General features: G+C 42.7%; 1 protein-coding gene across 3 annotated transcripts in view; it reads left to right on the forward strand.

Moving 5' to 3' along the window:
* Positions 1-15,726, forward strand: part of Crebbp (CREB binding lysine acetyltransferase) — a 133,071-nt gene that overhangs the window by 43,336 nt on the left and 74,009 nt on the right. For 2 of the 3 annotated variants that reach the window (XM_026385651.2, XM_026385650.2), the window contains exon 3: positions 12,857-13,033. The exons of the other annotated variant lie outside the window; for it this stretch is intronic. In XM_026385651.2, the coding sequence (XP_026241436.2) occupies positions 12,857-13,033 (177 nt within the window). The remainder of the gene's footprint in view (positions 1-12,856; positions 13,034-15,726) is intronic. 3 annotated transcript variants of the gene reach the window in all.

Here is a 15,726-nt window from a genome sequence, read left to right on the forward strand (position 1 = left end):
AAAGTATGTGCTTGCTTTACATGCAGGAGGCCAGCATGAGTACAAATATGATTTACAGGTGGTTCTAAGAAGTTACCTTGCCTCTTTTAACTTTGCTTACATTATGGTAGCAAAGAAAGGTTTGATTTAGAACTTGCTGAGTGTTTTAAAATTTTTAAAACACAAAAGAACAAAGAATAACTAACACTTGTATTTCTTTTCTTTAATGTTTTTTAAGTTGTAGATGGACACAATATCTTTATTTTATTTATTTATTTATTTTTAAGTGGTCCTGGGAATCTAACCCAGTGCCCAGTGCCTCACAAATGTGAGTCAAGTGCTCTACCACTGAGCCACATCCCCAGCCCTAACACCTGTATTTCTGTTAGTCTGAATTAATACCTGTTGATAGTTATCATTTTTTTAATTCTTAAAATTTGGCTTTAAAAAAATCACCTGTTTTAGATTTACAGAAAAATTGAAAGTGCAGAAAGTCCCGTTCCTCGTCGACTCACACCCACCCAGCTTCCTGTTCACATCTCACATGGTTGTGGTGTATTTATTGACCAGTATTGATACATGATGATTAACTGAAGTCCACTTTTAATTGGATTTTCTTGATTTTTCCCTCATGTCCTCCTCCTGTTTTAGGAGCCCTTCCAGGACAGACCTTTCTTAAATGTGCTATTTTCTTAGCCTTTCCTTGGTCATATGATGACCTTGACAGGAGAACTGCTTAGGTATATTGTAAGATATTGTAAGATGCCCCTCTTTTGGGATTTGCTTGATGTTTTTCTCAAGATAGACTGGGGTAGTGGGGAATATCCTAGAGGTGAAGAACTGTTTTCATCACATACTTCAGGGGTGCACTGCTATTGGTGGTGTTGCCCTTGGTCACGTGGCTGTGGTTGTGTCTCGGGCTTCTCCACTTCAGTGTTGCCCTTCCATACTTTCTCTTTGGAAGGAGTCACTAAGTGCAGTAAACACTTTGGGTGAGGAGGATTATGTTTTATCTACTTTAGGGTAGAGTGTTGACACATTTTATTTGGAATTCTGCATGTGAAATTTGTGTGTGTCTCTTTTTTTTTTTTTTTTTTGGTGCTGGGGATCTAACCCAGGTCTAGACAAGTACTCTACCACCCAGGTATACCACCAACCCCTGGTGTGTGTGTGTGTGTGTGTGTGTGTGTGTGTATTTTTTTTTATTTAGAGACAGGTTCTCACTGAGTTGCTTAGTGCTTCACTTTTGCTGAGGCTGGCTTTGAACTTGCAATCATCCTGCCTCAGTCTCCTAAGCCTCTGCGATTACAGCTGTGTGTCACTGCGTCTGGCTGTATTTTTCTTTCTTTCTTTTTTTAAATTAGTCTTCTCTGTTGTTTCTTCATCTTTTGAAGGTCTGTAATAAAATTCTAAAATGAAAATTTGGCCTTCTATAAGAGGTTCAAATAGTGGATATGAATGAATTGCAGCAACAAGAGATTTTTGTCTTAATACTTTTAAAAACAAAGGCATGCTTATATATTGGTCTTTCCCCAAGTATATTTGGTTGTCTTTGATTTTCTTGGTGTGATATGCATTCTGACTGTATAAAGGTTCACTTTTCCTTTTTGGTTGCAGGCTCTAAGAAAAATGTCTAGACCCTCCAACTAATGCCTGACTAGAACCCGGAATTGAATGCTGGTGACATTTTCTTGTCAGGGAGTACTTATCAGTACTTTATCAGTGGATGGCAATCTCTTACACGTTTTAGGATGAGAACGTGGCACTTGGTCTCAAGTGATATGATTGCAGTGGCTGCTTTGTTAACCAGGTGGAAACTTTTCATGTGCTCAGTAATGAGCCATGTTATTCATTTTGTGTTTTTTGCAAGTAATGAAGATTGAACTGGAGAACAGGCTAGCTTAAATTCTTCCTAGACCAGAGCAAGAGATCAGTAGCACTGAGAGATGTGGTCTTCAAACATTGTCTGGAATTACTGACTTGATCATTGTTGCAGTTTGAGTGCATTCCTGTTTGTTTTTAACTGTAGAAGATCTGTTCATTTCAGAGTCCTACCTGATGTTAGAGCTTATTTTTTTTGTGTGTGCGTTCTGCATCTGGAAAGAGACCTTAAAGCTGCCCCAAGATTGTGCAGTGCCTTTTGTTTTTTCAGAGCGTTTTCCTACATGTTGCTGTGCCATTGAAGTTGGAAACAGGAAGTCAGAGCAACCCTGTGTGAATGGAGAGCAGGTATATAATCTCAGCTGTAAACAGATGTCCTGATCTGGTACAAGGAGGTGAGGCTTGGAGCACAGAGATAAGGACAGACCAGGGGGAGGTTACAAAGTGCATTTTCCCCTAAAACCAGGTACGGAGAGGGTCTTCATAAATCAGGAGTCATTGTCTGCTTGGCAGCTGTGCTCTCTGGGTTTTCAGGGAATGGCTTCACCTTGGTATTCTGCCCTGCCCTGGGGGTTTCACTGAAACCACAGTAAGCTGAGGAAGGAGCAGCCAGGAGGTGGAGAGGCTCTTGGATCATGTCCTCAGCTTTCAACTGGAGCAAGCCAAGTAACTTTTGTCCTGTTTGTCAGTGTGAGTGATGCTCTCTGAGCCAGTGCTTACCTTTTAAGACGAGTTACCAGCCTTAATAATCTACTCACTCCTGTTCCTTCCAGTCTGTTTTTATGTACATTTAAGTTATTTGAGTAGAGAGAGGCTTTGAAACTGCAAGAATAATGGGATATCCAGGCCCCTTCCTTAAGTGTCTCAATACGTTCTCATTCTTGCCAACAATGCAGAGCACCTGCAGCTGAGCTTTATGTTGTTATGGCACAGCTCAAGGATGACTTCTTAAGCTCCTTTGAGATCCACCTCACAGTCATTGTGGTATCACCTGTTGACAGCCTACATTTTATCTCTTTGTGGCTTGTGTCTCTTACCTTGGACTATAGAGAACTTGGCCCCTTTGTATTGCCTGCCTCCATCACCATTTAGTACCTGTCCCCTGGAAGAGGCCTAGTACGAGTCACTTTCCTGTTTGATAAGTGTTACGTTACCACATCTTTTTCAAAGAGTGTTTATCCCAGGGCAGGGGGACCATGTGACAGCTGCTGGGTGGCCTTCTTGCCATGAGGGCCTGTTCCTTGTACAGATATATTCCAATAATAACCATGTTGCAATCTGAATTTGGTAACTAAACATGCTCAGGTGAATTCCTGATCCATTCTGTTGCACTAGGAGCCAGTTGTGTGATTGCCGAGGTAGCGGACTATTAGACAACAGACAACTCTAAGTGTCCTGCTTGTTTTTGTGTTTTGTTTTGTTCTTTCTTTCCTCCCAGCCTTCTCTGCGAAGACTGGTGGTAGATGTCTAATAGCAATGGCTGAGCCTCATTTATTTGGACTTTTCTGGTCACATGAATAATACATTAGAGCAAAGTGTGACAATTTTGAAAGCCATGTTATAGTCAGGGTGCATTTGATTTAAATTGCCACCCCAGAGTAATCTCTTGACAGTCACAATCAGTTTAGTCTAAGTAGTTTATCCAGTGTCTGCTGACGGCTTCAATTAATACTTTAAATACAACCCTACAGCTAAACAGTGGGTCAGTCATTTGTCATTATCGACAGTATGTTTGAGTGGAGAATGACTTTAAAAACCAGTTTTTCCTCCTTAAAACAATGCTTTGTATAGATGTTTTGAATGATATAAAAAAGAAAATAAACACTCCAGAGTAATCACTATTAAACATTTTAACATTCTTTTCTCTTTATTGTGTGTGTGTGAATGCTTGCCTACAGGATTGTGTCTTTTGTGACCCTCTTTTTTTTTTTTTAAACTTAAAGGAGCTTTTCCCCTGCCAGTAATCAAGAGTGACTTGCAGTCACACAGCCAGCTCACCAACCCCACCAGTCCCTTTTGCCATAATGCCTTGAATGTGATCTCTCTGGGAACCAGGTGTTAAGCTAGCTCCAGGCTTCCCCAGAGTCTCCTCATCAATATCACCTGTCAGGAGGACTTGATTTAAGATATTTTCCTGTGCCAGCTGTATTTTTGATAGGACTTTTCACAACTCAGTGTTTTATAAGAAGTCGAGCCACAGATGTTTTGAAATGACTGTACTATTCTCTGTGTGTGCTTTACCCTTCTTGTCATGGTGTTCAGTGTTCTAGGGCCACCGCCTTCTACTCATCTTCCTCTTGCCACCCTAGCCAGGAGGCTTTCCAGGAGGAGGTGACACAGAACCTGAATTGAGGATGTTCCTGAGGTTGTCTTCTAGGGCTTATCCCCTTGTACTGTTTCCTTGCTCCCATGGTAAAGTTGACAGCCTGTTTCAAGAACTCATTCTGGTTTCCTGTTCCATTGGAGAGGGGGTGCCCAGTTCTCAGAGTGTCACCTTTTCCTTTGGCTCTTTTCCTCTCACATCTTCTTTCAGGTTACCCTTTTTTACTTTTCCTTGCTGTGGGTTCCTTCATTACCTTTACTCACATAACCTTGTTCCTTTGTGGCTTCCTCTGTGTATGTTTTCTGTCATTGTCATCAGTGAGTGAATTGTCAGGAGGAAGGTGCATTTCTGCTTGTCATGAGAGCTGTCTGCTGCAGAGGATTTGGGGTACATGCTTATTAGTTCATCTAGTGACTTATGGCTAGCTCTCATCTCTGCTTCATTGTGCTATAGTTGAGCTTCAGTATTAATTAAAAGAATTTTTATAGATTCTCTGTTTATATTTGAAACGATTTTTTTTTTTGGTTATCTCCCCTCCCCCTGTTTTCCTTTCTTTTTTTCTTTGTTGTATAGGGTATTGAACTCAAGGCTTTGTGCACACTCTACCACTGAGTTATATCCTCAACCCTTTTTATTTTGAGACTAGGTCTGGGTTGCCCAAGCTGGCTTTGAATTTGAAATCCTCCTGCCTCAACTTCTTGAGTAGCTGGGATTATATTATCAGCATGTGTGCTGCTATGCCTGACTATTCCCCTTACCCCCTCTTCCCCTTTACTACTTCTCCATTGTCACTGTGGGTTAGGCCATACAGGGATGGACTGGGTTGGGCTAGGAATTATTAGTCCTGAAGAGGCTGCTCCTCTGTCCAGAGAATTAGGATTTGAAGGAATTGGGAAAAATAATCTACTAAGCTTGATCACTCTTTCTTTGGTTTATTTTGCCTCAGATTGTGCTTTCTATAAAGTATTCAGGACATGGATGCAGAGGCACAGAGCTGTGGAAGCTTTGTCCTTTTGCTGTGTGGACTACAGGAAGTGCTCCATGAGATCCTGCTTTTCTGGAAAACTCACTGGCCATCACAGGGGCCCTATAGAGGGTAATGCTGGGGTGAGGTCTTTCAGGACCAGGAAGACTCAGGACCTCGAATTGTTACTCCCTTCGAGTAGCTGCTTCTCCTAGGAATCCTAACCTCACATAAATCAAGCACATATTGAAACCAAAGCCATCAGAGTTTAGGATCAGAAGGAACTTTAAAAGTTACCCAGTGATCATCTAAATTCTCCTCTGTTTTATACATGAGGAAAACTAAAGCTTAGAGGAGCAAGAAGTTTATCCCCACTACATGGCTGGTTAGAAGAGGCTTAGAAATCGTCTTTCCACCACTCTCGTCTTTCCACCACTCTCTGGTTCCATCACTCTCTGGGTGAGTGTTTTGCTTGTGAATTAATGAAGACTGCACCCTGGGGAGCTGGAATTTCCCGAGGCCCTGGTCTCTTGAACTATAGCACTGATATTAGGGTGCCAGCTTTGTTATCAAAAGATCTCTAGGCTTGAGTATCCATTGCTCTAAGTCTCAGTTTGGTCACAGCTTCCTGAAAGAAGACATGTTATCCAAGTGAAGCGTGATGAGAGTTGCTAGATATTTCTTATTCACCTTTCAGTTAGAATTTATCTCTTCAAGGGAAGTCTTCAGACCTGGGATGTGGTTTGCTGAGTGCTCTCCAAGGTGGCAGCTGTAAGAATGGGGTCAAGTGCCCAGGTGCTCTTGCCCAGTTCTGCCCAGGGGCACTCTGGCCAGCTAGTGCTGCCTGTGGCATTATCAGTGGTGGCCTCTGCCCTTTACTCTCCATTTGCCAAGTTGAGGTGCTGGAAAGATTCCAGGAGCAAGCGGTGACAGCGGACAACTGAATACAGTCGTGTCTTTCCATGAAAACTGCTTTTCTTGGCTTCCTTCCAACACTGGTAGGTTGCCAAAAAAAAAATGCTTTTGGCTTTACAAATGATGTGGCCATAGTTTCAGTTAGTTCTGGTTCTTCATGTCATTGAAAAGAATGAATACTTTGGCCTGCAAATGGTTTACAAATACTTGGTTATTACAAACTGAATGGTGGTGTTCTTACACACCTTATATACATTTGTAGTTTTTAAGTGTATTCCAGTGATTGGGGAAGATGTTGAAAACCTCAACTCAACAAACGTGTCAGGGCAGGCTGAACCGTATCTAAGAGTGCTTGTGATGGCGTGGTCACTTATGAGAGGGAGGCACATCAGTTTTTTTCTTCATGAGAGCATTCTTGTTCAATTTGTCCACATTTTGGTATAAATCTCAACCCAGGGATGTTAGATCAGGGTAGTTTGATTACATTGCTTATGATATATTCTAAGTTTGAAGTGAATATTCTGAATTAATTGTTTTTAAAGCTGGAAAACAAGAGAGAGTAAAGACTGGAAAAGCTGGTAATGCACCAGGACAGTTTGGAAATAGTGGCCTCTTGAGTATCTGTATAAGGAGTAAACTTACAGGGCTGTCACAGGGCTTTTGACGTTGCTGTGAGCACATGTCATGATTAAATGCAGTGAGTCCACCTGGCCTGGCTGCCCACTCCTCACCATCAGTGTTCCTGGAAACTTCTTTATTTCATTTATTACCATAGGTGTACTTAGAAACATAAAGTATAAAGCGACCCGTCCCAAAGTCTCAGAATAATCATGGTGCTGGAGCAGATGACACCATAACACTCTTGCATGTCAGCTCCTCTTCTGGGTGCTTCACATCTGAGTTTGTGTCATCTGCACACAGCCCTAAGAAGTACAGTTATCTCCAGTTTTCAGATGTTAAGATCATGGCACAGAGAAATTTAAATAAATTTCCAAAGGTGACATAGTAAGTGGCAGAGCCACTGTTAAGACTAAGTAAATATCCCAAGTCCATATATCTGACCATGAGGTTGTCCCACTTCTCTGAATAAAATCGTACCATCACTGTGTTCCAGTAAAACTTTTTCATTCCCCCCCCCCCCCAAATGGGCATCGTGCTGGCTTTGTCCCATGGCAGTAGTTTGGTCTTTGTAGGCAGAGCCCATGTCTCTGGCCGGTGGTACTCATTCAAGTCCAGTCTGCTTGGAGGGCCTCAGTGGGAAGGGGACACCCTCATGGTTCAGGGTACGGTCTCTGTACTGGAGATGTGTAGAGCTTTGGGATGAGTTCTTGAGCTGATTTGGTGTATTCTGCTTATCCTTTCCTCATGAATAAAGTGGCAGGTTTAATACCCTGACTTAACTGGTCATCCCCACAAACCTTATTGCTTATATATTCCCCCCCTTATGCTTTCTGACCGACAAAGCTCTGCTTCCTCTGAGCACTCTACTGTGGTGTGGTTTTAAGTGTATTTCAAGGTGTGAGGAAACTGAAGTAGTCAACTTTTGAAAAAGCAGTGTGATTAGTGGTCTCACTGAAACCACATCAAACTCAGCATTGGCACTGGATGTGTTTCCTACGGCCCCGCTGAGTCAAGTGAGGTCCTGCATTGGCAGCACTGTCTACTTGTCCTTCTGCTCCTGCTGGTTGCACAGTATCCCTTCAGGCATTTAGCTGTGTTGGACTCTTTTTGTGAGTGCCTGTTCCAAGCAGTTTCCTGGAGGAATTGGTTTGTGACTAGGTGGTTTTCATACCCAGGCAGTGCCTCTGGGGAAGGAGATTGTGTGCTAAGTCTCCCGCAAGTGGCATATGGTCCTGTGAGTGGCACATGGTCCTGTGAGATCAGAATTAGTCTTGCTCTTCCTTGAGCATTGTGGGGAAATTGAATAATGTTCTTTCCCCCTCCAAAACGAATGTCGTACAAAACTTTGCATAGGTGTCATTAACCAGACTTCTCTCTCGTGTCCCTACCAACTGCCCAAGCAGTCCCTACCCATTGTTTCCTCCCAGTAGACCCTGGACTGCTGTAGTGTGGTCCTGGGTGAAGAAAGTGCCTCTCTGTGGCTTGCTACCACTGCAGAAGCCTGTTCTAGGGAGAAGCTTCTCTTGTGTGATCTGCCTGCACTCTTTCAGTCTCATCTTTCCACTCAGTGCTGGTCCTCCTTAACCCCTAGATAGTTCTCAGATTTCTGTCCACTGCCTTCTTTATAGACTAGGTCTTACTTGATGAATTAGGTGGGAAATGTGAGCAGTAGGGATGTTCCCCTGATTAATGCAATGGAGACAGAGATATTTCTGCTCTTTAGGGGTTCAGAGCATGTTTTCTTACTAATATTTTAATAGCTGTCATATCATTACAAGTAGAAAATTATATTTGTCCTCTACACCAAAGTAAACAGAGAAGGCTTTCTGAAGTCAGAGATGATGACCACTGAGGCTGATGGTTCAGTATTTTGGATCCCAGGTGAGAGGCTCTGGATTAGGGCATGGATGGAACCTTGCACCAACGCCAAAGATCTGCTGGCCCAGGAGGTGTGGCACAGTTGACCCAGACTGCTAGACTGCTCTCCTGTCTTGCTTCCATCACACACAAAACTGTCATTCTGTAAAATCAACTTAAAGGGTATATGCTTATTTTGCCCAACTTTTCAACATGAGTAAGTGAACTGTTTGTCAATTCATTTTAGTAACTCAGGTCTGTGGAAGTTCAGAACATGGTTAGAAAGAGTCCTGCTGTCTTTCCCAGTGCACTCCGACTGCCATCGTGCCCAGCATCCCTGACTTGCCCGATGTTCTTTGACAACCTCCTTCCTCGGGGCTGACACACGGGGCTCTGTTTCCTGAGGGCTTGAGGGCAGTGATGTCTTGGGAATGTTCATTTTGGGTTCTTTCCACAAGTACGAAGTACCCACTATGTGCTGATATACGTTAGAGTTACAGAGGAGACACATGTTCAAGGAGGGCAGTACTTTTTATCCTGGTTTTGAGTCCAAGACAGACTCAGGATGGGTCATCATAAATATTATTTATGATAGATAATGCCAGTTGTGTAGTGCTCTGCCTCACCATATCTGCCAGAAGAGGAGAAGCATAGTTCACCCTTTCTTCTGTGTTGTTGACTGTCTCTTGATTATATGCCATACATTAGGACCCAAGCTGCTTTTGGCCGATGGCTGGATGCTACTGCCGCCAGTTTGCTGCAGGTGCCTTTGTATTAGTAAGAAAGAATAGAGTGGGCCTTGCTCTTGGGCTCTAAAGGAGCTGTGGTTGTCAGGTCTCATAACTTGGTCATGCTAAATAAGGGTCATTACTGTCCCTCACCCCACCCCATTTCGTCCTTGGGGTGGGTAAGTTCTAGTCTGGTATTCATATCCTCCCTCCCCCAGTCTTCTCTAGTGTGTTCTTTCCTTATGCACAGGAATTGTAGATTACGTATTTTTATTCTTTCAGTGAAGAGACAAGCAGGTGTTCAAATGACTGATACACTTCATCACAGTGCTTTTTTGTTGGACAATTTGGTAGAGCTTAAGGTATTATTTAATCGATTTCATTATGAGAGAGATTTTTTTAAGGTTCTTATTGCAGTTAGATTTTTCTGAGATTGAACGTAAATTAAATGCATGAATATGAAGGGCTGTTTGGAAGGACAGAGTAGAAACACTTAAACACGAATGGGCCGTTGGAGGGTGCTAGCATTCCATTGTTGTTTACCTGTTAGCACGTCCCTTTCATAGTCATGAGTACTCCCTGTTTCTTTTCTGTTCTGCTTTTTGGATTTTGCTGAAAAGATTACTTCAGAAGTTCTCTAGAAGTCTTACCCCAGATTTTGATGAACTTCAATGGAAAATAAAGCCACATTCACTAGATAATCATCAAGTAACTGTACGGAGATTAAATGAAGGTTTTTAATTAATTGAAGTGACATTATGATTTTACTATTTCATTTTGAGTATATGTGCTCCAAGTACACATGTGTTAGCCTAGGCTTGAGGACCACAGATGTTCAGTTTGATTAATGAAGAATAGATATAGAATAAGAATTTAGAAATTTAGAATCTCAGAAGCAAATGGCTTATCCCTTAAACTTCAACTGAGGACTGGAGTGTGGCCCTGAGTTCTTCCTGACTTTCCCTGAAGACATTTTGGGGTGAGTCAAGGATTGCCTGCTTGAAGGTGATCAGTGGGCCTTTGGAGGACTGTGGCCTCTTTGGCCGTGTTGTTTACTGACCCTGAGCTGACTAAGGAAAGTCTGGGGCCAGACACTAGGTTTGTTTGCTTTTGTCATGGCTCAGGTTGAACCTCTGTGAGGTGGACGTTTCTTATATGCCATATGTGACCTTTGACTTTGCTGTGGCATTTAACCTTTTAAAAATTCTAACTATATGGAAGCAGTTTATATCCTATCTGATGTCCAAGGAGAAAAGATGCAGAGAAATTTCCTAAAGAAATCTATTATAGTGCTTCCAAACACAAGGTTCCTCTTTGAAATTGACCATGTAGCAAGTACTGCATAGTCTGACCAGGTGGTATTACCCTACTGACCAGGTATACCCATCCCATTTTCTTTACTTTGTCAAAATGATCATTGGAATGCTGTCAGAAATGCAGAGTTTTAGAAGTGGATCTTCAAAACAGTTCAGACATGCTGGGTGCAGTGGCATATGCCTATAACCCCAGCTGCTGGGTTTCCCTTTCTTCACTGAAGGGGCATTTGGTGTGAGTAGAAAGACCCTTCACCATGTACCACCTGCCAGCCACATTGGTTGCTTGATGCTAGTCAAATCCTAATTAATCAGAAACTTCCAAATGACATTGATTTCTTATTTGCCAAATTTGTGGTATAAGGGGCAAGGTCCATGGTGAGTAGGAAAGCTGTCTCCTGGTGCTCAGCACTGGGCTTGGCTCACAGCAGAACCTTGGTGAATGCTGTTGACAAGGAGGACAAGTTGAGGAAGGTGACTGAGGTCATGTATTCTGATATAAGTGGTCCAAAGTAGACAAATTGAGGAATTAGAAAAGTTTAACTGTATAATGTTTGTTAACGTTTTCAAATTCTGGGCCTTTAAGAACTTGCTAACTAGAATTTAGCACAGTACTTTCTGAAAATATATTTACTGCTTCAGTCTGAGTTTCAGATAACACTTGACAGAACCTAGCTGAGAATTTGCTCACTATAGTTTCACATTGATGAACTCTCCTGAGCTGAAGGTTGAGGCTCATTGGTGAGCGTGGTGAAGGATTTATGTTTCAGTTTACTCACATAGAACACATAGGGCAAAAGTGGTAGCTAGAAAGATATCACTTTCAGAAAGGTGAGAAATGCCAACTCTGAGGGCTCAGGGTAGAGGGAAGCCACCTGTGTATAAGAATGCATAGAGCAATATCTTTTTGGTTGAAGTACTTTTGGTGCTGTGTGTTTGGTTCTGTGTGTAGACCTATTTCAGCAGAAAGGGGACATTTGGAGTTAGCGGTGTTTCACGTTGGTTTGTTGGCAGTGTAGACTTTTAGAGCTGAAAGAAATAACATGGCTTGTCTTGTTCAAGACACTCATATTGCAGATAAGGAGATGGAAATTCTCAGAGGGATCTAAATTACCCAGAGTGGATGTGCTGGTATGTAGTCACCATGTGAGGCTGGTGGTGAGTTCTTGGATGGAAACTCACTCCTGGGGTTCTTTCCTGTCCAGACATCAAACAGACCAGGATGCTAGAAATATAGAGCAAGTGTTGGACAGCTTGTGAGAAAACAAAGGCAAGTAGCTCAGACATCCAGCTTCTTAATGATTAGTCTTTGTTCCTCCCCAAGGGGACAAGAAAGCATCAGGGTAATGTGTTGGGGATTCCTAATGTACCTAAGGAGGCTGGAACTTATGTGATCTGAGGAAACTGACCTGGGTCTGTGGTTGGTCTCCTGGAGGCGTAGCTGAGAATTCCTCCTTCCCACTTTTACCTAATCTACCATATATTTAGTTTTATTTCACTTTTTTCTTTCTTATTTTCTTTCGTAGTAGTGAGGATGGAATCCAGGGATCATGCATACTAGGCAATTGCTCTATCACTGAGCTATATCCTCGGCCATACCCCCCTTTCCGAGACAGGATTTTATTAAGTTGATGAGGCTAGCCTCAAACTTGTGATCCGCCTGCCTCAGCCTCCAAAGGATTATAGATGTGTAATCCATGCCTGGTTTGCTTTAATTTTTTTTTTAAAAAAAAGATTTATTAGGGGAAATTTCCAGCATGCATACTATTAGAGGGGGACGATGTAGTCCTGTCTACTTAGTATATTTGGCAGTTACTAACCCTTGTATGCATGCCCCTCTTGCTGCCACCAGCTACCTTGCTGGGTCATTTTAAGGCAAATCCAAGATATCATTTCATTACCAATATTTCTACTTTGCTTTTGAACTAATGAACACTTAGTTCACATCTGAACCAACTCCCTGAGATTCTGGAAGGATCCATATCTGGGAAGGAGGAATATGTCTGAGAGTGAGGGAGAAAAGTCCTGCCTCTTTTGGGTTATATTTAGGATGGGACATAACTGTTTGAAGCTTCTTCATTAGCCTTCTCCCTGAAGTGATAGCTTTGAGCAACTTGCTGCGTTTATAATCCCGATTGTGGACTCTGATAATGAGCCTTTAGTTTCATAGGAAATAAACAATTTTTCCATCATTGGATCAAGTGAACATTTCTGAGGCCCTTCCTTTAATGTATGTTTGCATTGTGACAGTTGATCTTACCTGTTTTTGTTTCAGATGGGAATGACTGGTAACACAAGTCCATTTGGACAGCCTTTCAGTCAACCTGGAGGGCAGCAAATGGGAGCCACTGGAGTGAACCCCCAATTATCCAGCAAACAGAGCATGGTCAATAGTTTGCCTACCTTCCCTACAGACATCAAGAATACTTCAGTCACCAATGTGCCAAATATGGTAAGGTGCCCTTGGTGCTCAGTGCTGTGGGACTTGGTGTGGGTGCTTTGGCATATGGATTTTATTGCACCGACAGTGTGTTAAGTGGGTGATAGGAAGATAACCCATATTTCTTATGATTAAGTTACTCTCTAAGTGATCTTTACATTTTCTGTGATGAGCTGACAGCAGGAGGGATAGCCACTCCTCACAGACTTCCTTTGTTTATGAAGAAAATATACATAAGTGAATTACTTTACTTTTCTTTGCAGAATCAGCAACACTGGCTTTTTATTAGCTTGCTATTTGTTAGTGATTTGAAGCTATCAGTAAAAGTTCATCAATTTGTGTTATGGTCAAACAAATGACATTTTTGTCTTCCAACGACTTCGTTTTGTTGATAAGATAGATCTTGTGCCTGAGTTGATGGATGATTTCACATCTTCATTCTCCCTATAAAACAGGAACAGTCCCCGAACTCTCTAACCTAACTAATCAAGATATTAGTGGGAAAATACCTCCTTTTGCACCACAAAGTAAAATCTTTGTTAATTCAGATCATGGAGGAAGCAATGCCTACTGTGGTCCATCCTCACTGTATACACCCCAACTGTTGAACATCTGATTTGTGTTTGGTGATTGGTCAAGCCCTGAACAGACAACTGTCTTCTTTCCTGGGCTTATTGCCAGTGGTCAGACCTTCTAAGCTTGCTACTCACATATTTCTGCAGTAGCAATTTGGGAAGTCTTAGAAGAAGGCCAGAGGATTATGTTCAAAAACATTTGTCATCTGCCCTACCCCTGCCTCAGTTCTGGGGATCAAACCCAGGGGCACTTTACTACTGAGCCCAGGCCTCTTAATTTTTAATTTAAAAAACATATTTTTAGCTGTAGATGAATACAATATGTTTATTTTGTTTGTTTGTTTATTTTTATGCGGTGCTGAGAATCGAACCCAGTGCTTCACACATGCTAGGCAAGTACTCCACCACTGAGCTACAGCCCCAGCCCTGATTTTTAATTTCGAGACAGGGTCTTCTCCTTAAGTTACCCAGATTGGCCTCAAACTCATGATTTTCTTGCCTCAGCTTATTGAGTAGCTGGAATTACAGATATGGGCCACTGTGCCTAGCTTTCCTTTCTCCTTTAAAATTCTGTTTGAGGTTGAGAATGTAGCTCACTAATAGAGTGCTTTCCTACCATGTGCTAGTCCTGGGGTTCAAGCACCACAGGGGAGAAAAAAAAAAAATCTGGCTGCTGGCCCCACTTCACCCTCTCTTCTTTACCTACACCTGACTAATACAATCCCTCTACTCTGCCAGCCTGGGCTACTGCTTTGTAGGACTGAATCTGCTGGCTGTGGTCTACTCATCAAGATAGTGGACAGAGGCTTCTTTCCTTCCTGTACTAGGGCTGCAGGGCCTCTCTGCCCTGGGGACTCTCAGTTCTCTGTTACAGGGCCTCTTGGACCCTTGGGGATATTTAACAGCATCTCTGGCCATCTCCCATGAGATAGATGCCCATGGCCCTCTCTCCCTACTGCATTTGTAGCAATCAGAAATGTGTCCAGATATTGACATAAGTTCCCTAGGGGCACAGTCTTGTGCGCTCACATACACGTGCGCACACACCCACCATTTGGAACTCCTACTGTGGAGAGTGATTGGGGGAAGCAGTAAAAGTGAAGTCTCATTCTTTGGTCTGTCTTTTGGAGTCTAATCATTTCCCTCCCTTACTCTCTTCTCACCTTCCCCTTTCTCTCTCTTGGGCTTCCCAGGATCATGGTAAACTGAGGAAGCATTCTTGTCCACGGGAATTGGGGGCCACTTTCCCACAAAAGCCCATATGGACTTAAGGAGAGAGATCTACCATAGATGTCCTCAAAGGGCAAAATTGAGTGACTACTACTGCTGTTGGCCTGGACCCTTTATTTTGGAGGCTCCGGGATAGAATGAGCTCCCTCACGCCTGGGAGGCAGCATGATCCCAGTGTGGCCTTCAGTGCCCTGCTGGAGGTAGGAACTGGAGTGGCTGGCAGGGAGGTTGGACATGAGCACACATGGTTTGCCTGGCATCTTTTTAAGTGTTCATGCCCTCTGATTAACCTTATTCCTGCAGTGGCCTCGTGAGAGGCATCATTACAGGCCCCATTTTATAGATGAGGGTGTTAAGCTTGAGGGAGTTTGGTTTGTTCAAGACTATATAGCTTTCTGTCTGTAAAGCTCTTTTTTTTTTTTTTTTTTGGGTACCAGGGATTGAACTCAGGGTCACTCAACCACTGAGCCACATCCCCCAGCCCTATTTTGTATTTTATTTAGAAACAGGGTCTCCCCGAGTTGCTGAACGCCTCCCTGTTGCTGAGGCTGGCTTTGAACTCCTGATCCTCCTGTTTTAGCTTCCCAAACTGCTGGGATTACAGGCGTGTGCCACCAAACCCAGCTGTAAAGCTCTTTTTAATTAAGCCCGGATGTCATGCTTCAGAAGCCCTGGGTCCCCTGGGAATGCCCCCCTTGCCTGTGCTTACTCCGATTGTTTGCAGTTCCTCCATTTTGTTTTGTGATCTTCCTCAAATTTTCTCCATTATATCTGGCCTCTTGAAAACCACAGATTTTTGCATTATGCAGAAAAGTGGTTACAGAAAAACTAGGTCTGTTCAATGAAAAAAAGGAAAATAAGCCTTGAACTCACTTGTACTTCTTTTCATGTTTTGGGTAA

The sequence above is a fragment of the Urocitellus parryii genome, chromosome 9 (genome assembly GCF_045843805.1).
Source record: "Urocitellus parryii isolate mUroPar1 chromosome 9, mUroPar1.hap1, whole genome shotgun sequence".
Taxonomy (NCBI): Eukaryota; Metazoa; Chordata; class Mammalia; order Rodentia; family Sciuridae; genus Urocitellus; species Urocitellus parryii.